Genomic DNA, 23038 nt, shown 5'->3' on the forward strand with positions numbered 1-23038 from the left:
GGAGATCTCTATGCTTGGAATAAATCTGTGAGAGCGAGTCCGAAATAAAAATATCAGAAGGAGGACTCGAATCGTCGATATAATAAGAGCATGTGGCAAGACTGAACTGGAGGTGGACACTTCACGTAGCGAAGAGCACCTCAGAATGATCGAGGTTCTGATGGAGTACGTCAATGGAGTCAAGAAGTGTTGCCCGAGCTCGATAGCTGCAGTCGCTTAAGTGCGGCCAGTATCCAGGATTCGGAAGATAGTAGGTTCGAACCCCACTGTCGGCAGCCCTGAAAATGGTTTTCCGCGGTTTCCTATTTTCACACCAGGCCACGGCCGCCTCCTTCCCACTCCTAGCCCTTTCCTGTCCCATCGTCGCCAGAAGACCTATCTGTGTCGGTGCGACGTAAAGCAACTAGCAAAAAAAAAAAAAAAAAAAAAAAAGGAGAAGTGTTGCCATACCATCCACTAGATGCAGGAGTGACGTTCAACGCCACGCAGGAAAGTACTGGATTATCACTCTCCATCACAAGTCGATATGGAAGAGAAAGGAAAAGGCTTACGTTCAGGAATGGACGTCAACAGGCTAGGAAGGAATGGAAAACACATTCTGCACAGGAGAACGATGGGAATTTTAAATTTTCGCGGTGAGAAAAATATTTGCGTCGCAATAGTGAACCATTCTGTTCATTGGGACAATTGTATTAATTTGAGTATTGGATATTGGAAGCACACTAGGCCACCCACGAAGCCAATGTCTTACAGTATATGTCATAAAGGGGTCCAGAAGAAGCGTTCTTATGTGAAGTGAGCGCGAGTGTTATTATGAGAAATCTCCAGAACTCATTAAAAGGAGTTATGTCCCAAGCCAAGCCTCTTGATGAAGATTGGGGACGCTTCCCAGATCCCGGCTAAACTTATTATTGGAGGGAAGAAAGAAATAAATTAATATCTTTGGTTACGGAAGAGTTGCATTGGATTTGAGACAAGAATTGCAACCTGTATTATTTCTGCTTTATTTTGATATGCATTAGGGCTGCATTCATTAATGCATTCGCTAATTAGAGCTCATGATATAATTAATGCGGGAAAAACTTCCCGGGCGCGCTAAGAGTGCACGCAGCCAAGCGGCTTGATGACGCTATCCAGAATTATAAATTAAGGCCGCCGGGCAGATCAGGGTCATTCTTGGACCAAAAGGCTGTCTGAACGAGTCGTCATACTGCGTGTTGGTACTGAGAACAACGCTTTGTCTTCGAGCTACACCTACTACCCGTACTGCTATTTCTGCAAGGAAGTAAGTAATCAACTTGAATATTCAGCTGAATTTAAGATTTTACCTGTGAGAATATGCTATGGGGAGATGAGATACTGCTTATAAGAGACTAATGAACTAGTAGCTTCATATTTTTATGAGGTCAAGGTATTACGGACGAAAGGCTAGAATTAATATTGGCTCAGGTTAGGAATTATGAAACTATATGTTGTCCGTGTGATAGGGTGAAAGAACAGTGACTGAGAGGAGTGAAGAAACTATTGTGTACCAGGTTAAAACTCTGAACGAGACTTGGTCAATGTGACGTGTGAGACACGATTGTAATGGAGACAGGCATCGAGTTTGGACAGTCTGTAATATATGAATTTATTTTCAGTTACCCCAGCATCAAGTCAGTACGAGTGTTTGACATCGTCATTGCAAGGAAGTCACAACCAGGAGCTGAAGCCAACACGACAACGGGCATCGATCCAGGAACGTTGGGAGCACCTGATCAGCACAACATCGAAGGGGACACCTTCCAACTACAGAGGGAGCTGTACGAAGACGCAACACAAGAAAGAATGTCTCCAAGTGGTCAACAGTATCTGATGCCAGCCCCGCAGTCCACCATGAGGTGGTAGATTCAGTGGTCCGCAGGGATGGCCGCTCCGTACTGTCATCGATAACAAGGTCAGAGCTTTCCAATTCTGTTTCAAGCATGTCATTTAAATTTAGATAGGAATATGGGGGCCGTCAGTCAGATTAGTTATGGTAGGACAATTTTCCTTGTAATTTAGAGCTAGGCCTCAAACTCGAACCCCGTACATTAAGGTAGATGTTATTTGTAGAGTCCTTGTTAGCGTGTTCATATTTCACTTTGATTGTGTTATTTTAACGTACGTGTGATTTTATGGGTTTGATCGAACTCCTGTGGTCATAGGAGGTTAGTCTTACAGATATGTTTTTTTTTAAATATCGCATTTAGGCATTTGTTTCGGCAGACGTAGACGTGTATAGTTGTGACCAAGACGTAACCAGTAATTCACCCAGATTCACTAATAGAGCGAGCGAGTCCGAATATTTGAGAGATATGAGCCCATGAGAGGCAGAAATAAGATTTGCGATTGATATGAGAGAGCCCAGCGCAGTTGAGAGTATGTATTGGAGAGGCCTAGTATGGCCATGTGTTTATCGCATATTGATTTGTGTCTTTGTCGTATCAAGGTTGAGCCCATGGGAGGCGGAAATAAGATGAGTTATATCGCTGGGGATATTGAGATGAGGGCAGATCGCCCAGGTGTATTTAAAAAGGCACTTTTTAGCAGCCAGGTTACGTGAGGTATTTTGAGAGGCGAGATGTTTTTCTGGCAGTCAGCTGAGCCCATCAATTATGTGGACTGTCGCTGGTGAAGTGGTTACAGGGGTGAGGGGCTACGCCGGACGTCACAGTCTTGAGAATTGGTTATTGTCGTCTGCAGTTTGTCAAGGGTGCCAGGGGGGAAGAAACGACCTTCATGTTTTGAAAGCAGAGTGAGAATCTTTTTATGTCCTATTTGTTTTACGTAAGATGTTAACACTGGCCCGTTTGATACTTACACACGTGTATATGTTGATTGTGTCCTTTTTATTTTGTTTGCATTGGTATCTTTGACGCCTTAATCGTCATGGGACTAGGGTTCGTGACCGAGTCAGGTCATTGTACATTTTGTGGTGATTTTTGTTTGCACCGGGGTTCGACGCCGCGAGGCATTGTAAATTTCATGGGAATAACTGTTTATGAGTGTAAGCAGATATCCATCTTTCTAAACTTCGTTACTTACACTATTGTAACATGCTTGTTGCAGCACAACAGTTTTCGTGAAGGCAGTGAACTGGTTACACTCGACTCAGCGTTATTTTACCCTGTCATTATGAAAAGCTCTATCCTTTGTAAATAATTCAATTTTGTAATTTTGTAATAAATCCCTATTTGTTAAACTTTGAATGCAGCGAGTTTAGATATTTTTATTTTATTTTAATTTAGCCGAATCTTACCTGATTTGTCACATATCCTCTTGTTTATCTTTTGTTGCCCCGTTATACCCATGTTATCCCTGAGAAGATTGCTGATTCGACTGAGTGAAGAGGAATGTGTTCAGGTAAGACTATGTGCACCAGCTCACGTTTGTGAGAGTTCTTTCACTACCGTACTCTGGGTTCGAGACCGGCTTTCGCGTGGCCGGAACTTCAGAGTCCAGTAGGGCACAATAGTAAGATGATTTATAGGAGACAGATGTTTCTATTCACAAAGTTGCCATTGTTAGTTCCATAAAATGATCAAAGGCGACTTTTAACTTGCACCATTAAGCAGTGAATGAAGAACGAGCCACCGTACTATATACACTGGACTGTTGGTATGGGTAGTAGTGATAATTGTTTAAAGACGAAGTTCAACTGGGAAAACATTCACTTCTGACTTGAAATGGGGGTGGAGGGGGATACGTGAAAGAGTTCCGACTCTGCGGAGAAAGGACGATTTGTAGTGGGTAAAATGAAAGATTGGCTACGCTCCGCAACGTTATTACCGTCAGAACTGGAATTGGGGAAGTTCAGATGGAAAAACGAATGTGAGGCTTATGGCACATGTAAGAGGAAACAATGACACGGTGCCCTGAGCGCCAACCGAGAGTCTACCAAGAGTTAAGAGCCTTTTTGCTACACACACACATATTTTAGTTGCCTCTTAGTCCGCAATCGTAGGGGAGAGAATGCTCACTCTATCTAAATAAAAAGGAAAAATTCTTCGGTGTAGATAACCATTCAGAGCCTTGATGTATACCACTTTTGAAAGACGTAAATTGAATCGCCACGTGTACAAACATGATCGACATAAAGTTCAAACTTACATTCTTACACTCCGTACATTTTTTTTTTCATTTGTAGCTATTATTGCATACGCGAACTACAGTAAACCGTGTTACAGTTTCTTCAATTATATTAACAGCAATGTGCTTTAGCTACCTCGAAATGAGAATGGTTGCTCGTGAGTATCATACACATTCACTTGCGACAATATTAGTTGTAGGAAGGAATAATTTATACGTTTTATTTTGTTGGTGTTGTTGTTCTTGTTGTTATTTGAGTCGTCAGTCATTTAGCCCTTCATTCCACCCTATTCAGTGCCAACTTTTACAGTTCTACGTAACAACACCATCCTACATCTACTCCAATCCAATCTATTCCCATTCTTCTGACCCACTATACTTTCCTCAAGAACTAACTGAACAATTCCTGGGTGTCTCAAGATGTACCCTGTCCGTCTTATCTATCTTTGTCAAACGTTTACAAATCGTGAGAACTAACACTTAAGAACAATCGTTTACCCGTAAAATCTGGTGCACGTTCAGTGCTAACAATGGAAATATTTATCCTATCAACAGTAATTAATCGACCTAAAGGTCAGGCAGAAACGGTCGAACCTACAATTCTATTTGTGGAATCACTTACAAAACTAACAAAATCGATAAGGGGACGCAGGACATTTATGAGTCAACTATACCTAGTATATATTTACATACCATCAACGTTCACGGGTTACCACCCGAAAATATCTCGATAACTGGAGAAGGCACTATAAGCTTAGTAAATTTCGTAAGGCAGCATCGTATGTGTTAGTTGTTTTAACAGAAAACCTTTCTACGGTACGCTATTCAAGTTTTTAATTTTCAAATTCGAAAATATTTTTTAGTTAATTCGGAAAAATAATTCATCTTATTAATTAGCAAGCTCACATTAATCCAGATTGTAAAAAAAAATGTCCTTGAAGGAGAAATAAGGGTGGAATGGAATTTTATCTGAATTTCTGTTTAGACCTAAAGGGTTATTTGATCCTGTTTGATGGAGGAATAAGAGGTGAATTATAACTATTATAGCTACAATAAATAGTAGAACAAAATGGAAAGTAAAGAATCGAGTGAGAGTAGTATTATCGACAGCGAATCCTATCGAATATCGAAGATATAGTACACATAAAATTTAATTTTGATTTCAAAAAAAAATTTTGTCTAACAATGTGATGTACTGACTTACCTGAGAGGGTTGAGAATAGCTCGATGTCTGTCCACAGCGATGGCGGTCAGTGTGAAAATGCTTACATTTACGCTGAGCACCTGCACGAAGGGACAGAAGGCGCACATGAAGTACGGCAAGTTCCACCGCTGCAGCAACGCCGCCTGGAACTAAAAGAGAGACAGGAATGGCAATGGAATCTAACGATGTTGAAAAATCGAAGTCGATATCTCAGTGTATTTAGCATGTGTGGCAGTATCACGTTAATACTCAGTTAACGAGTAACATGGAGAGGATAGTGGTCATATGGAATTATAATTGGATACCGCGGGGAAACACTTCCAGAGATCAATACGAAAATACCTTCCGTTTCACTACAGGGTCTTCGGAAAGTCTAGTGCACCACATTTCGCATGAAATTAACCAGCGTCCCAACAGCTGTATAGAGAACAGTCGAAAATGTTGTTAAACGGGATTAAATCTCACAAAAAGAAGTAGGAAGTTTCGAAATTGATATAATCTCAGAACATGACTAGAGCTGTGAATTTTAGGTGGTGTACCTTATTTATTTTTTGCTATTAAAATTCCCAAATTAGCTTGTAGCTTGTCATGCAAAAGAAACATAAAATGAACAATCCTAACTGTGGTTTAGTTGCACCTTTCTTCCATCTTTTCTCGATGCAAGCACCTTTTTGCACCTTTTGTCAATGTCAGCACCAATTCCCACTTGTTTCGTATATTTTTGGATACTTTGCTGAATTTTATTTCTAAAGAAATTAAACAAGAAAAAAACCGAACGTTTCTTCTGGCTTGGTTCTATGTAATTCCTCAATCCGCCGCTAGGATCGTAGGCTCCCTAACTGTACTAATCGGGAAATTGAGTACGAACCTGGTGATTGTTGAACTATCAGCTTGCACTATTTTGGAAGTGCGATTTTAACAACATTGTGTTCCGGGACTTGTTTTAGGAAGATTTTAATACATGATAACATGAGTGAAATTTGTGTCCTTATATAGGCTGTAAAATAGGTCTTGGGGATTATTATATGAATTTTAACATTTAAATTTGCACCTTTCTTGCATCATCTCCGACTAAATTAAAGCACCTCCTTTGTACCTTTTAAACTAACATTTTATACTTAAAATTCCTAGCTCTAAAAATGACCTCTTACTAGATTCACATTTCTCTCAAAGTCTAGAGGGATTTACTGTGCACTAGTAACAATTATCTACCACCAAAACACCTTCCTCACGACCTGAAAAAAACCGAGCGAGTTGGTCGTGCGCTTAGGAGCGCGCAGCTGAGCTTACATTCGGGAGATAATGGGTTCGAACCCCACTGTCGGAAGCCCTGAAAATGGTTTCTCGTGGTTTTCCATGTTCACACCAGGAAAATGCTGGGGCTGTACCTTAATTAAGGCCACGTACGCTTCCTTTCCAATTCTAGCCATTTCCTTCCGACATAAGACCTCTTCGTGTCGGTGCGACGAAACGCCAATAGTAAAAAAAAAGGACCAGAAAAATTAAGCGTCTTTCTTTAATCTACCAGAAATATTTGCTACTTTAATTCACTTTTTACGGCACTGTTGATACAGTATCGTCGTCACGAAAACTGAACCATATACATGTATATATATCCACTATGTGGATAAAAAACATTTAATTCCATTTTAATCGACTGAAACTAGGAACTTTTAGGATTATTAATAAAGGCAATTTGTACAAGTCTTGTTGCCGTATCACTTAATTCTTTCCTTTATTTTCTTTAATAACAAAATGAACAGCGGAAATTCGCGCAAAATTTCGTTTGTCGCTGCTAACAGATTTGTATAGAGCCACAGCAAGTAGAATAAAGTTTGCATGTGCTGTGAAGAAGGGTAGCAAGCGTATATCTTTTGTCAAGGTCATTAACATTGAGGTATGATTCTCCCGCTCTCCGTCGACATTCACCCACTTACGATTTTGTACTTCTTTTTTATTTTAGTTTGGATGTATATATCACCCCTCCACCCCCCCCCCCCCCCAAAGCTGCTATATCCCCACAAACCGGATACTTTTTGTTGTCTGTACATTTTTGTCCCCATCCCCCACCGACTACTAATTCCCTATCGCCGCTACTGAGAGTTACTGCATTTGCAAAGAGCTGAACATGATACAGTATTAATACGCGAATATAATGCTATTGTTATTAGTTTTACTACCCACGAACTACTTTCCTGTTTTTCGAAGCCGCCAAAGTGCCAGAATTTTGCCCCGCAGGAGTTCTTTTACGTGTCGGTAAGTCTGCCGACACGAGACTGGCGTATTTGAGCATCGTCCGGACTTTTCCTCAGCTCCGTCAGAATTACAAAAGAATACATCGAGCAATGGCAAATAAATTCATAATGGAGCGGAGTGTCAGGGTAATGTCAAGAAAACAATGAAGAACTCTTTAAGATGAGGATTTTTAAAATTTCTTGTTATGCTGTGAACAGCTTACAAGGAAGAAAGACGCCGGCTGAATGTACTTCATTAACTACATGGTTAAGGACAGCGGTGCGCTATAATTAAACGACACATACACAGGCACATGTTATAAATATCTCAGTTTCCGTAACAACGAATACCTCCCTCAAGTTAATGCCTGCTACTTGTTGCACTTGTTGTGCTGATGCCATTTCTCATTTTTTTCCCCCTGTAACATTCTCTTTCTTGTGAGATTCTGCCACCTTCATTGCCCCTGTTGATATGTCTGCAGGAGTTAAAAATATAACAATGGATAACGCATAGAAAAGATAATTAACCTTAAGAAGTTACTATATTAATAAAAACCACCTTTCCAATACACAATAGTCCTTTATATTTAGGATAAAACCATTAACAGATATTACAATTAGGACATGTTTCGCTCATGCTTAGTGAGCATCAGCTAGAAATAACTTAATCCGTGGTGGGTCAGGGCCCTGATCCCGGTATATATAACGAAAAAACGTCTAATATTACATTGATAAAATACGAATTTTAACAATTTAAAATAATCAATAAGATTAAAGTATCTCCATTGAAACAAATATTGACCATTAAAATTGCTTAGAATGTAAGTGGAATGAATGACATGAAGATGATACAATCATACGATGTAGTGATTAACTGTTCGTATAAATCGATGACCATAATAATCTTCGCTCAATGGCATTAGACTGTTTATAATTAAAAACAGTTATTCACATAAGGGTGAGCTCTTGTAATGAACTACGATGTTTTTTCCATAAAATAGACGTGATGAGGAATGCTAAAATCACATATATTGGTTGAAAAACGAACTGCACAGATGGATAAAACGTCGTCCGGATCGGCGTAAATAACCTTATGGGACTCCCACGCGTTTTGTTTCAAACATTATTATTATTATTATTATTATTATTATTATTATTATTATTATTATTATTATTATTATTATGTGTAGGTAGTGTATTAATATTGGGCTTCAATTGGAGAACTACTGATCTCGTAGGTGAATAACATAAATCGGGTGTGCCCTGTAAGAAAGGAAGAGAAAGGAAGAACAGTATGTGTGTCAGTTGCTGGAATTTAAAGGCCGTATTAATACACTATCTACACATAATCATATTAATAATAATAATAATAATAATAATAATAATAATAATAATAATAATAATAATAATAATAATAATAATAATAATAATTGTACCGGGCGGTACACCTCTACACCGCACATTTAAATTTGGCGCCAAATAGAACTCCTCTACTGGAGAAACTCTTAATTTGGAACTAGACCAACTTAAACTTTTACTCTGAAGATGTCACCACCTTAATTTTGTGATTGTGAAGTTTCCAGTACTGTATGAAATTTGACGTGTTTTGTTTACCATTTATCAAGAAGTTTGGACTTTCTGCAACAGATGTCACTACAAAAACTATGATCATGCACCCTGGTGCGAAGTGAAGGAACTTGATTTGAAGAAATTTTGTATTCATAAGTTTGTTCTTTACTAAATTATGTTCATTCATTTTTGGGTTGGCAATATTGATCTTTTCTTTCCACCAGTTTTGAATTTAGCCAATCTAGAATTTCTGTAATTAATTTCTAACCTATCACAGGCTTCCTCTTCGATTTGGTGTGTAACTTACGCTAGCCAATGAAAGTAAGAGGGTGTGGCTTGATTATTCATAATTCCCCGAGGGTTTATAAAGTGCGCATTTTCACGGCTCTTGGCCATTTGATCAACATCTACTAAGTGTGTGTGTATGTGAAGCAGGAGGCGGGAGGTGCCTCTTTCATCAGGCAGTAGTCCTTCAGTAAGGTAATGGCCGTTTAACACCTTTTTTTTCTTGATAGCTCAGCAGTTTAACCCGCGGGAAAGGTCCGAAACTTTTACCATGTAACCTACTTTTCTAAAACTGTAATTTTCTGCCGGCTTATGTAAAAACTTCATAAAATCTGCAACTGTAATTCGGGGATAGAGAGTGATTTACCCTCTCGAGCTCCCCTTCATATTGGTTTGAGGTGACTACGTTCTGTAACTCGTTTTCTTCCTTTCTGTAATGTCTTAAATTATTCTTATACGAGTCACCTCCATAGTTTGGGAATAGCTCTTGTTTCATCGGCCTAGTGCCTTTTAGGTTTTAAGAATGCAGATTTAGGAGTGCAAGTACACGCCTCCATGCAACTGGGTGTTTCGAGCCATTTACTTAACCTGTTCCTTTTCTGCTAAGGCCCAGTAGGTAGGGTACGAGATACCCCCATTTCATTTGTGTAAGTTGTGCCTTGATGGCAGGTAATTGTAAAGTCTGATATTGCCTTGAATAGGCTTGAAAAACTGAGAGCGTGTGAGCTCTTTTCTAGTGTTATAAGAAGGCCTCTGGGAGGCTAGATATTGTAAAGTGGGAGCAAGTGTTCCATGATATTAGGGGATTTCTGCCCTTGAACAAGTTTGGGCGTTGGGTTAGGAGCTCGAATTTTGTAAAACTACGGGCTTGTAGCCAATGAGAGTTAAAATTCCTGGATCCTTCTAAGTTTTGTTTTTAGATTTCTATGTATTTGTAATTTCCCTAATGTGAAAAGCTATCAAATTTCTATTGTTTTCTGGAAAATATAACCTTTGTTAAAATTTTAAATTAACTTTGATTCTGTAGTTAGACCCATTCATCCCGGCACCTTCTTTCACCTCTGCTGATCCACCAACCACGATGATAATAATAATAATAATAATAATAATAATAATAATAATAATAATAATAATAATAATAATAATGTTTGAAAAAAACGCGAGGGAGTCTCATAAGGTTATTTACGCCGATCTAGACGACGTTTTATCCATGTGTGCAGTTCGTTTTTCAACCAATATATGTGATTTTAGCATTCCTTATCACGTCTATTTTATGAAATAACATCATAGTTCATTACAAGAGCTTACCCTTATATGAATAACTGTTTTTAGTTATAAGCAGTCTAATGCCATTGAGCGAAGATTATTATGGTCATCGATTTATACGAACAATTAATCACTACATATCATTGCAACATCATCATGTCATTCATTCCACTTACATTTTAAGCAATTTTAATGGTCAATATTTGTTTCAACGGATATAATATAATCTTACTGATTATTTTTAAATTGTTAAAATTCGTATTTTATCAATGTAATATTAGACGTTTTTTCGTTATATATACCGGGATCAGGGCCCTGACCCACCCTGGATTAAGTTATTTCTAGCTGATGATGCTCACTAAGCATGAGCGAAACATGTCCTAATTGTAATATCTATTAATGGTTTTATCCTAAATATAAAGGACTATTGTGAATTGGAAAGGTGGTTTTTATTAATATAATAATAACTTCTTATTCTGAAATCCAATACGGTTTTATAATGAGATTCATAACTTGCAATAATTAACCTTCCTAGATTAAGTTACTGTAGTATACCACTTTGTATACCTTGGTTTTTATAATTCAGTCATTTCTGTAACTCAGCAGGAACAATAATGAAATAAATTCCAAATATATTCGAATTTAAGGAGTTTCGGGAAAAATTACTTTCGAAAAATTTGTATTCGTTGAAGTGAACTTAGGAAATAGGGGCCTTCCGGAAATTTCCATTCGGAAAGAACAGCTCATGCAGCCAGGAATACACAATCCACTTGTGGCCCCTAAAGCGTTAGATTTTAAAAAGTGGAACTATGTGTACGTGAGGCCAGCAAAATACGTCACAAAATTCAACCAAGTACGCTTCGTATATTTTAGTAGGAGTATTTAATGAATGTATTTATTTATTTAACAAATTAATTTTAATTACTTTTAGGACACACGTACCCTGTTAGTACAAGCACATGGAAAGCCATATTGCTAGAAGTGTAACTTCGCACCAATACGTCGGCAATAATGGGATAGAAAAACGCTAGGACTGGGGTGGTAAGGGTTTCGAGTTAAATGTCTCCTATTTGCAAGCTTACACCTACATGAAGCATATCGCACGGGAAACTCATTGGATTCTGTTGGAAGAGAAATCTTAGTAAGTTACATGTTGTATGATTCCCACACTAAATGTTTATATTTCTGTGACAGCCAGAGCTCTCATTTCACTTTGCAGATGTCGTGCAAGTGGTTTTTTTTTTTTACGACTCAGTTACCTTCTAATAACATAAAATAAATTAATGCTACTGTTTCGTTAATGGTATCAGCGCTCTACTGTGAGAGTAGAAAGTATTTTTTTTAAACATATTCTGAGCAACCAACACACAATAAAAAACCTCTAGGACGAATATGTTTTCACAACTACATTGTAAATACAGTGGTGCGCTAATTAAGCGGCATATACTCGTACACATATAATAAAAATCACAATTTCTGTAACCAGAAACATCTCCCTCCAATTAACGCCAGCTGCTTGTTGCAGTTGTTTTCTCCTTTTTTTTTTTTTTTTCTTGTATTGCAATGTTCCCTATATTATTGAGGTTTCTGGGACCTTAATTTTCTCTGCTGCTATTTCTTCAGGACAATGGTTACACGTAGAAAATTCTTACATTAAATTACTGTGGTATATCTCTTCGATTAGAACCTCCATGGCTGAGACGGCAGAGCGTCGACCTCTCACCGCTGGGTTCCGTGGTTCAAATCCCGGTCACTCCGGGTATTTCTGTTTCCCTGTCATCTTTCATTCCAGCGACACTCTCCATATCATTTCATTTCATCTGTCAATCATTAATCATTCTCCCAAAAGAGCGCGAGAGGCTTCGTCAGCCGGTACAATTCCTATCCTTGCCGCTAGATGGGGCTTCATTCATTCATTCCTGACTCCGTCGAATGACTGGTAACAGGCTGAGGATTTTCATGTTTCACCACTTCGACTCAGATATTGCCAAACAATGACAAGCGAAACGTTTTAAATAAGGAGAACTCGTCGCTGTTCGGGCAAAAGTTTATGGCAAAAGTTTATATCTCACAATGTTCTTTCCATCCATTATTTTCCTTAAGACTGGTCGCGCCTCCCAGCCACATATGGATATTTAGTCCATCAGAACAATATTCGTTGTGGTCATTTTCCTTTGCTTGCGTATGTGTATGTTCAGTCTTCAGCCCTAAGGCTGGTTGGATCCTCAACAGCTCTGCCATCAGCTGTCATAGACGGCCTAGGCATCGCTGAAGAGGCGTACAAGGGAAATGAGGAGTTAGGTAGTTTCCCGTTGCTTTCCTCACCGAGCCAGAAGTTGCTATTACATATCAGTCTGCCAAGCCCACTGAAATGCATGCACCAACCGACCCTATGAGCAACGTTTTCACACCATTCGTAACAGGGACTGGCTGCACAAGGAATGGCATTACTAGCATCGCGCATACCTCAGTCACTTTCATATTATTATTTTTTTTTTTGCTAGCGGCTTTACGTCGCACCGACACATATAGGTCTTATGGCGACGATGGGATAGGAAAGGCCTAGGAGTTGGAAGGAAGCGGCCGTGGCCTTAATTAAGGTACAGCCCCAGCATTTGCCTGGTGTGAAAATGGGAAACCACGGAAAACCATATTCAGGGCTGCCGATAGTGGGACTCGAACCTACTATCTCCCGGATGCAAGCTCACAGCCGCGCGCCTCTATGCGCACGGCCAACTGTATACAATTATACAGGTGTGCATATGGTTTTTCATCTCACTATATTTCTTTAAACTGTCATGTTGGTTTTTCTTTTAAATTGATTGATTTGAAATTTGGTTTGTAACTTTGGAAAGGTTAATAAAAAATGCGGTATAGGCTTAGCGAGCCTTCCTCTTTCACGGAGGCACCGGGTTCTATTCCCGGTCAGGTCAAAGATTTCACCAGATTCTGTGACTTGGTTCGAGGTCCACTCAAGCCTACGTGATTACAATTGAGGAGCTATCTGACGGTGAGATTTCGGCCCCGCGCTATAAAGTCAAGAATAACGACCGAGAGGATTCGTCGTGCTGACCACATGACATCGCGTAATATGCAGGCCTTCGGGCTGGGCAGCGGTCGCTTGGTAGGATAAGGCCTTTCGGGGCTGTTGCACCATGGGGTTTGGTTTTCTACCTTTAAGCGCTGACTGATGAACGCTAGTTTTATAGGGTTACACGCTGAACGCACGTGATCGACTGCCACTTTACCCTCTTTCTCTCCAACCCCACTCAGCTGTCACAATGTGCATCGCTTTGTTCGTGTCATATCCTTCCAGTTAATTGTTCAAGTATATGGAATTATAGTATGGATACCTTAACGTATATGGAAATATTTGACGTGGACCTTCCTATGTACTCAACCTGTATAATAATTTTAGAAGCACATAATGAGAAGTGACAATACTTTAATGAAAGATGACAGAGTGTTTAATCTTACCTGAAATGGTATCGAGAAGAGTCCAATGACTATATCAGCCAATGCCAGGTTGGCTATGAAACAGTTGGTCACGTTCTGCATCCGTCGACTCGTGGCCACAATCCACATGACCAAAGAGTTCCCCACAACAGCAAGAACTGATATCGTTCCGTAGAATACCGACAACAGCACAATAATACCAGCAGGAACATCATAAAGACCTAAAACGGAGAAAATTAACAGGTATACTTCGAATCCATACATCATTGCTCACAAATACAGAGCCGTAAGCCAATACAGACATCATATGAACAATGGATGGAGTTTTCCAGGTACACTTTGCCCTCATTAAGCACACGGAGTGGATGGATTAGCCACCCAAAAGTACGCATATAGACAATAAGGACAGCAATAATCTACTCACACATATCCCCAGTTCCTGTTCGAGGAGCACATCCTTTACTTTGAAATACAGAATACAAAACATATGCATTAATTGTCCCTTCATTGCTTATCATACATTACAGTAATACGATAATAATGTTTGGCATTTGGAATCTTTCTCCGCTGGAAATATTTTATGTGCAGGCCTACACCACGGATTTATTACATTTAAACACCTAAAAAGATCACCGACCTTCATCGATGATAATAATAATAATAATAATAATAATAATAATAATAATAATAATAATAATCTTCTCCTTGTAGTGCCTTCTCCATTACTGAAAGTTGGCCATAATCACAGCGAGGTCTGTAAGATTTTCGGCTGTCCTCATCAGTCTATCTATTAAATGTTTTCATTCCCCACCCTGAAGGGGTGGGGCGGGCCACCTAGAGGGTGACGCCCTCTGTCTGGCCAAGAGATGCAGACAGGTTGGGGAGATGTGACGGAAGAAGGAGCTTCATCAGTCGACTAGAATCCAGTCCTATCCAATCCCATCGGTTCCTCAGCCAAGAGTGTTTCCATCGACCGGGACCCCTATGTCCATCAATTTTACCCTGAATGATTAATTTTAGTAGGTTGTACTTTTCATTCCTCATAATATGCTCAAGGTAGGTTGCTTTCTTTTCTTGATTGTATACATCAACATTAGTTCCCTCCACATGTGTCTGAGTACGGCAGCATTGGAGTCGTGGTCCGTCCACGAGATCCGTAACATCCTTCGGGACACCCACATATCGAAGGCATTTATTCTCTTTATGATGTTACATTTTAGAGTCCAGGTTTCAGCGCTGTACAGAAGATCTGAATATTACATAGCATCTGACGAAGTTGTGACGTGTCTCCAACCTGAGGTTTCTGTCACACAGTAGATTCCTCATTTTCAGAACAATAGTACGAGCCATTTCTATTCGTACACGTTGTTAGTTTTCCATTTATCATCTTAAGATCACCAATGTATTACCTATAAAGCATCTGCAAGCGATCACAGCACCTCAAGTGAGTTTTACTGAAGGTTCTACTCATTCGATGTTAATTTGAGTAGGAAAGGAGAGATTAGCCCTATGCCTGGTCATCCGTGCCCCATAAATTAACCCGATACGCATTTAGCCGAATGAATTCTAGGACTATGTCGTAGGGCAACCCACATAATGCTTTATCTTTTCGCAAATTATCATTAATTACGTTTTTTCATATACATAATGGAGTCAAATAAGTTTACTTATCAGTGTATTAGTGTACGAATTTTAAACAAGAGAAATTATTTATTAGATAAAATACAATTTCACTTCTATGAGAAACAGGGTAAAAATGTGGCAACATGAATGAGAACAGTTCACATCTATTGAAAACACAGTATGTCGTGAGTTTTCTTCAAATTACTTTGTGACTGTTTGAATATATATCTTTTAAATCATGGAATTTCATTTTTAACCATTGGTTTGATCTACAATATGTACTATGTTTAAGTGTTAAAATTACATTTCAATACAGCATTTCTTCTGTCAGATTTTTCCACGTTCTAAATACTTACGTGGACAACTCAGCATATCAGTACTGCTAACTTGACGAATTTTTGCCAAAACTGGCGGAATTTCAACCTTGATGGCGGGGAAAATATATGCTTGATGGGTGTCGGATTTTCTGATGGATATTATTACGAATTGTATTGTCTTAAATATGTTCAACAATGTGAAAACCACCTTCAGAAACAGACTTGAAATCGACACGGTGAAGTGAATTCAAACCTTACTATATGTGCCTGTCTTGATTATGTGAAGAAGAGCTCTATGACTGTACACTACCAGAAAAAGGTTCTCAAGCAAACTGGTACGATGGCAACATACCTCAGAGTAGAATAATTCAGCTGCTCATTTGCAGAATTTTGGGTAGACCATGATGATGATGATGATGTATATTAATTATTATTTTAAACAACAGCGACAAGTAAAGAAGTTTAAATGTCCTTTGTTTTTATATAGAAATACCGGGTAGATTAATGCCATTTTTAAATTTTGAATATTATGGCGGATTTTCGGGTGTTAGTATAATGGGGAAACACATCACTATTTCGCAACACTGCAGCCTAATCTGGAACTTTATCGTAAAGGAAAGACACACACATTTCAAAGGAAAATATTATTTGTGCTATTTTATCATCCGACTTTACTAACTCCTCTGAACTCATACTCAACAATGGTTTATGGAAACTATGAGTTCGGCAGAGTACACCTATGATCTATACGGCTGTTGATAACGCTGGTCGTGCGCCGCTTTTGACCAAATATGTCCTCGTAAAAATGTATTTTACCCTAAACGTTCAAGCTTTCTTCAATTATTTAAAACGTCCTCTCCAATTCCACTTCAAATTTTAATTTAAAATCAGCTAGTTGCTCACCACATCATTAAGAGCTGATGAATGCATTTGGTTTGCTCGCAGAAATACTCATAGCAATTTGATATACTCCTCGTAACTCAAGAGCGCTTTTATTACTTCCTATCACAGCCTTAACGACTACATTAGCATGATATTTCTTACTACTAGAGTAACTAAGAACATGCATATTTACTGCTTCCTGAATGATTACTTCACCCACTTGTTCATCCCTCTTATAGACCATATTCCATATGTATTACTCCAATACCTTGTTGCTGAAGGAAATGCTCTTAGCCCATTATCTAGCATGTTGTTCATTTTGCCTTCCCTATTACAAAAATAGATAAAGACCTTAATAATGGGTGGATAAATGTTAATTTTAATTTTTATGTAGAAATACCGGGTAGAGGAAGGCCCTTTTTTTAAAAGAATTGACGGATTTTGACGGATTTTTGGATGTATTTCCAGTAATTAACATAACGATACTTTTTTTTTTTGCTAGTGGCTTTACGTCGCACCGACACAGATAGGTATTATGGCGACGATGGGATAGGAAAGGCCTAGGAGCTGGAAGGAAGCGGCCATGGCCTTAATTAAGGTACAGCCCCAGAATTTGCCTGGTGTGAAAATGGGAAACTACGGAAAACCATCTTCAGGGCTGCCGACAATGGGATTCGAACCCACTATCTCCCGGATGCAAGCACACAGCCGCGCGCCTCTAACCGCACGCCCAACTCGCCCGGTACGATAAATACTTAATAGATGCATTTATTAACACATATTAGGGGGAACTTTCCGCAATATTTCTTTCTTTCCCTGTATTTGTTTACATTACTGTGATCCTAAATATTATCTCGATAAGTACGTATCTTACATTGAACAAAGTAGGCAGTTTGTAAGATCTGTTGATAGCCACAGTAATTATTACTGATATAAGATAAAGATATACTGAATCAGTATATAGCCTGCTGACAAATCCCCTAGCTTGCTTACAGAAAGGCCCAACGTTTTCGGTAATGACAGAGATTTGAACTTTGACCACGATAAATCAAGTTGCTCTTGGCTAACTCCGCTGACTGTATAAATGAGATCTGGATGGATTTCCTATGGCCAAGAATGTCTTCACGAGTGAAATTTGGAAACAGCTTAGCTGTATATGGGACTACAGTGATGTAGCTCTTCCCTAGCACTGTACACGAAAATAATTTATTTAGCTTACAAAAACAACATACTTCATGTTCAACCAAGGATGTACTTTTATAACTGAAAAAGGAATAATTTCGGATCAGCCACAATATCTTGGCGGTATCCATAGTACACTCTACAGCCACAGATTTCTCCCAATCGAACAACGTTGCCTTTTTAGATGGTAGTGTTTACTGTTTTAAGACGAAGTACAACTAGACAACCTTCCTCTATTGGCACCACTGATCTCTATACATGGATGGCTGGTAGCTTGGGTAGTAGTAAGCCGAAAGAAGTTGACTGGCGTAGTAAGATGGCAGCGAGCGCACGGTGCAGTAGACCACGAGGAGCGCGCTTTGTTCATGCTTAGTTCAGTGACGCCAGGCCTCCTGATTGTAGTTCCATGGGTGTTCTGTGCTGTGTTATTGCAATACCCCACACATTTGCAAAGGAATTCAGATGAAATACATCAATGAAAAATCACTAGTTTAGATATTTCACTCGCTGAATTGAAACCACATGTTACTTCTGCATGTTAGTAAAATATAAACAAACAAGGGAGCCATGCTTGTACTACTACGATTAACACAAATACGAATTCCTAAATGTAAATAATACACATACATACCGTAACATATTTCAACTATCAACGTATACATGTGTGGCAGATATAAATTGAGTACTATTTGGAAGAGGTACAACATTCTCTCCGTCAGTTCAAATTACAATATTTCCTAACATAACGTAATTGTATTGATTACGTAGTAAACAAGTGACTGTTAGCATGCCGAAGTGTACTTCTGCGGCAAATATGCCGCGAAATACTTGAACATCCAGCGAAAAACACACAGTAAACTATCATTATGCCATTAAAGGAGAAGTGGGTGTGGTTCTGGGCTTTTAAATGTCCTGCGGGCTCATATTAAATGGCTTCTACAAGCTTTAAACAAGCCGGAATTACTAAAATAAAAACATTTTCTGAAAGAGGAAGAATAGGGGTATTTTTGTATTAATAAAAAACCCGAGTTTTTGGCTCAAAATACGAAAAATTCAGTCATACCTCCCCTTAAGAATGCATAATTTCGTGGCAAAAATGTATAACATTGACAACAATGCTTCCAGAAACGGTTTTTCACTCCTATTGTATTACCGATCGCTAATTGCATGTATTCAGCACCTAAGTTAATATTTGTCGGCGTTATTATACATTCATTTTTATTGCTATCCCGGAGATTAACTGACCTCGGAATAACTTGTCGGTGTTCCCAGTGTCCTTATGCTTTGAGTGAACATATCTCTATATTTTAATTATTCCAATGCGCTATTAATTGCGATTTAAAATTGATTGGAATTAAAAGTAGATTATTAAAAGCAATCAAAGGCAATAATGTTGACAATTGGGCTTCAGTGAGAATTGATGGTAGAATGAGTTCTTGGTTCAGGGTACTTACAGGAGTTAGACAAGGCTGTAATCTTTCACCTTTGCTGTTTGTAGTTTACATGGATCATCTGCTGAAAGGTATAAAATGGCAGGGAGGGATTCAGTTAGGTGGAAATGTAGTAAGCAGTTTGGCCTATGCTGACGACTTGGTCTTAATGGCAGATTGTGCCGAAAGCCTGCAGTCTAATATCTTGGAACTTGACAATAGGTGCAATGAGTATGGTATGAAAATTAGCCTCTCGAAGACTAAATTGATGTCAGTAGGTAAGAAATTCAACAGAATCGAATGTCATATTGGTGATACAAATCTAGAACAGGTCGAGAATTTCAAGTATTTAGGTTGTGTGTTCTCCCAGGATGGTAATATAGTAAGAGAGATTGAATCAAGGTGTAGTAAAGCTAATGCAGTGAGCTCGCAGTTGCGATCAGCAGTATTCTGTAAGAAGGAAGTCAGCTCCCAGACGAAACTATCTTTACATCGGTCTGTTTTCAGACCAACTTTGCTCTACGGGAGCGAAAGCTGGGTGGACTCAGGATATCTTATTCATAAGTTAGAAGTAACAGACATGAAAGTAGCGAGAATGATTGCTGGTAAAAACCGGTGGGAACAATGGCAGGAGGGTACTCGGAATGAGGAGATAAAGGCTAATTTAGGAATGAACTCGATGGATGAAGCTGTACGCATAAACCGGCTTCGGTGGTGGGGTCATGTGAGGCGAATGGAGGAGGATAGGTTGTAACGTTCCAGACGTTACAGTGTAATTATGTTAATTTTATTATGTGTAATTAATTCAGGAATTTAACGTCATGATATTTATTTTGGTATGTAATTGTATTATAATTCATGTTTAATCATTTGCTCACTATCATTTCATTACTTTGTAACTACGACTTGTAAACGAGGGCTGAATATCCTAATATTCACTTAGATTCTTGCGACATTAGTTTAAAATTAACTTGCAGTAGATTTCCTTTATCTTGCCACATCACCGAGGAAGAAGGAAGGACAAATTTAGACACCAAGTTCTGGGAAAAGCGAGCACGTGTTCAAGCGTTCTAACGTAAGCTACCGTATTTCGACCAGAATTATTCAAACTGATCACCGCCTATATTTTCAAAGGAGCGTCATGTTGCCATGGACACTGAGTGAAAGGACTAATAGAAGAACAGTTGATATCTTGGTTAAGACCCGTCAACTCTAATATCTGGAGTGGGGAGAGACGTGTCATCTGATTGGACCACGTGTAGCGACCTGTAATTAGAGCCAGAGAAGGTTATAAAAGGGCGTGTTGGAGCTCTTGGCTTCATCTTCTACGGATCTTCTACGAGACTTCTACGTGATTCTGATCGATATTATTCTACAATCTTCTACGGATCTTCTACGAGACTTCTACGTGATTCTGATCGATATTATTCTACATTATTCTACTTGATTCTCTACTTGATTCTTCGTCTCGATACTTAGAAATTCTGAATGAGGGGTGTATAGCCACTCTCATCAGGAAGTACGTACAGCTCGGCTACGAGACCGGTTTGAACCAGTCTAAGTCAATAGGTAGTATTAAACCAGATAGAAATGAAACTTCAGAGCACATTTTCAGTAAAGTTGGAAGGATTCTTAATTGAGTATCCTCTCCATATAACCCAAGGTGGTTCTTCTAACTATGACTTAGGGCTTATCTCCAATATATGGGATAGAGCATAATAGGGAGTGTTAGTTTTGAAGTCATCTTCCAATTAGTGGGAGGTGCAATTTGTAAGGCAGGAATGGTACTTAGCTGCAGATGAAGAGATCTCAAAGACGACCGGTGATGTTCCAGCTACAAGGATGGAAGCTTTCCAAGGACCAGCAGAACAAGACTACATGGTGAGCAAGCGAGTTAAAGATATTGCAAGTTTTCGCGAAGTAGAGTCATTCAATTTTTTATTAAATTCATTTTCTATTTTAAATTCAGTTCTCGTTAAACCGTCGTCATTTATATTAAATATAATAAATAGTATTTTTCTAGTTCACTTTAATCAATCTGCCTTAATTAGCCTTTTGATTTCTAATTCTCCTGCTTAATGATTAGTGTACTATCACCCCACCCCTGTCATAAGAGTCCGTCCAAGCTTGATTATAAATTTTTATCTTTAAGTCCTCAACTTAAAGATTGGCGCCCTTAGCTTGAATGGTTGCATTTCTCGTTCGATGATTGTTCTCCGAGAGGGGAAGTCACATAAATGCCGGTCCAACGTGTGGCGAGAAAATCATTAAGTACGGAGCAGTTAATGACAGTAACGATATCAGAATTCGTATTATGGGCAAAATTTGGATATCCACGTTGCATTAGGAGTGTTTGATTGTGGGAAGGGTCATGGCTGATCAGACGAAAGAGGAGAGGATGTTGCGCAGTGGACGGGCGATAAAAGGCAATAACGTATTGAGTTCAGAGGAAGAGTTGTGTAGTCTAGGAGAGGAAATTGAAGATAGAAGTGTAAGTAGTATGGAGAGTGAAGGCAAGCAGAAAGAAGTCAGTATGGAGTCAGATGATAGTAGGATGGGGGGCGAAGCGGAAGTAAACACTAACAATGAAAGTAATAATAATGATCAGTTAATGGGAATGATGCAGTTAATGTTAAGTAAGATAGAGGACAGTAAAACTGAAATAAAAAATGAATATGTACGGCAAGGGAAAGAGGTAGAAGAAAAGTTTGCGGAGCAGAGAAGTGAATTCCTGGAATTAATGGGGAAGGAAAACAACTCTACTAGGGAGGAAGTAATGAGGCAGGTCACTAGTATTGATAAGAGAGTTGAGACTCAAAGAGGGGAAATACGGATATTCAAAGACCACGTACAACAAGAGATTGACACGGTAAAGCTTAGAATAGAAGATGAGACCCGGGCAAGTGAAGAAAGGTTTGCGATAGCTGAAGAGAATAAGATTGAAATTAGGACATTGAAAGAGAAGCAGGTTAATTTGGAGAGAGAAATTGATAGGAGAGACAGAGATGTAGAATGCCGGATGGAGAAAGCAGAAAATAAGTTAAAACAGGTGGCAAAGGATAAACAGGTTTTCACGGGAAGCCAATGTCTAGGAAATAGCTACATTAGGGAAATTGAACTACCTAAATTTAATGGGAAACAAACGAACCCGCTAGATTTCCTTAAGATGATAGAAAAACGATTTGAAAAGCGTCTAGAGGAAGGGTCTATGGACTGGGAAGACGTTATGGAAAATATTGACCATGCTTTTGTAGGAGAAACTCGGTCTTGGTTCATGGTATATAGGCAGACGATGACGAACCTGAAAGAATTCAGAAATAAGTTTAAAGAGAAATTCTGGAATGAAGCGATACAAGCTCGGGAGAGAGAAAGGGTGGTATTTGGGAGGTACAAACAGCATGAAGGAGTTACTATGACCGAGTACTTCCTGGCACATGTCATGATTTGTCAGAACTTAGATGGTATAACCGAGGGGTCTGA

At 39.0% G+C, this 23038-nt stretch overlaps 1 protein-coding gene across 1 annotated transcript in view; it reads right to left on the minus strand.

The window, feature by feature from the left end:
- Positions 1-23038, minus strand: part of LOC136871094 (RYamide receptor) — a 312167-nt gene that overhangs the window by 216833 nt on the left and 72296 nt on the right. Inside the window, exons 3-4 of the mRNA XM_068227140.1 lie at positions 14146-14345; positions 5315-5463 (exon numbers count right to left, since the gene is read on the minus strand). Of these exons, the coding sequence (XP_068083241.1) occupies positions 5315-5463; positions 14146-14345 (349 nt within the window). The remainder of the gene's footprint in view (positions 1-5314; positions 5464-14145; positions 14346-23038) is intronic.

This window comes from Anabrus simplex, chromosome 1 (assembly GCF_040414725.1).
Source record: "Anabrus simplex isolate iqAnaSimp1 chromosome 1, ASM4041472v1, whole genome shotgun sequence".
NCBI lineage: Eukaryota > Metazoa > Arthropoda > Insecta > Orthoptera > Tettigoniidae > Anabrus > Anabrus simplex.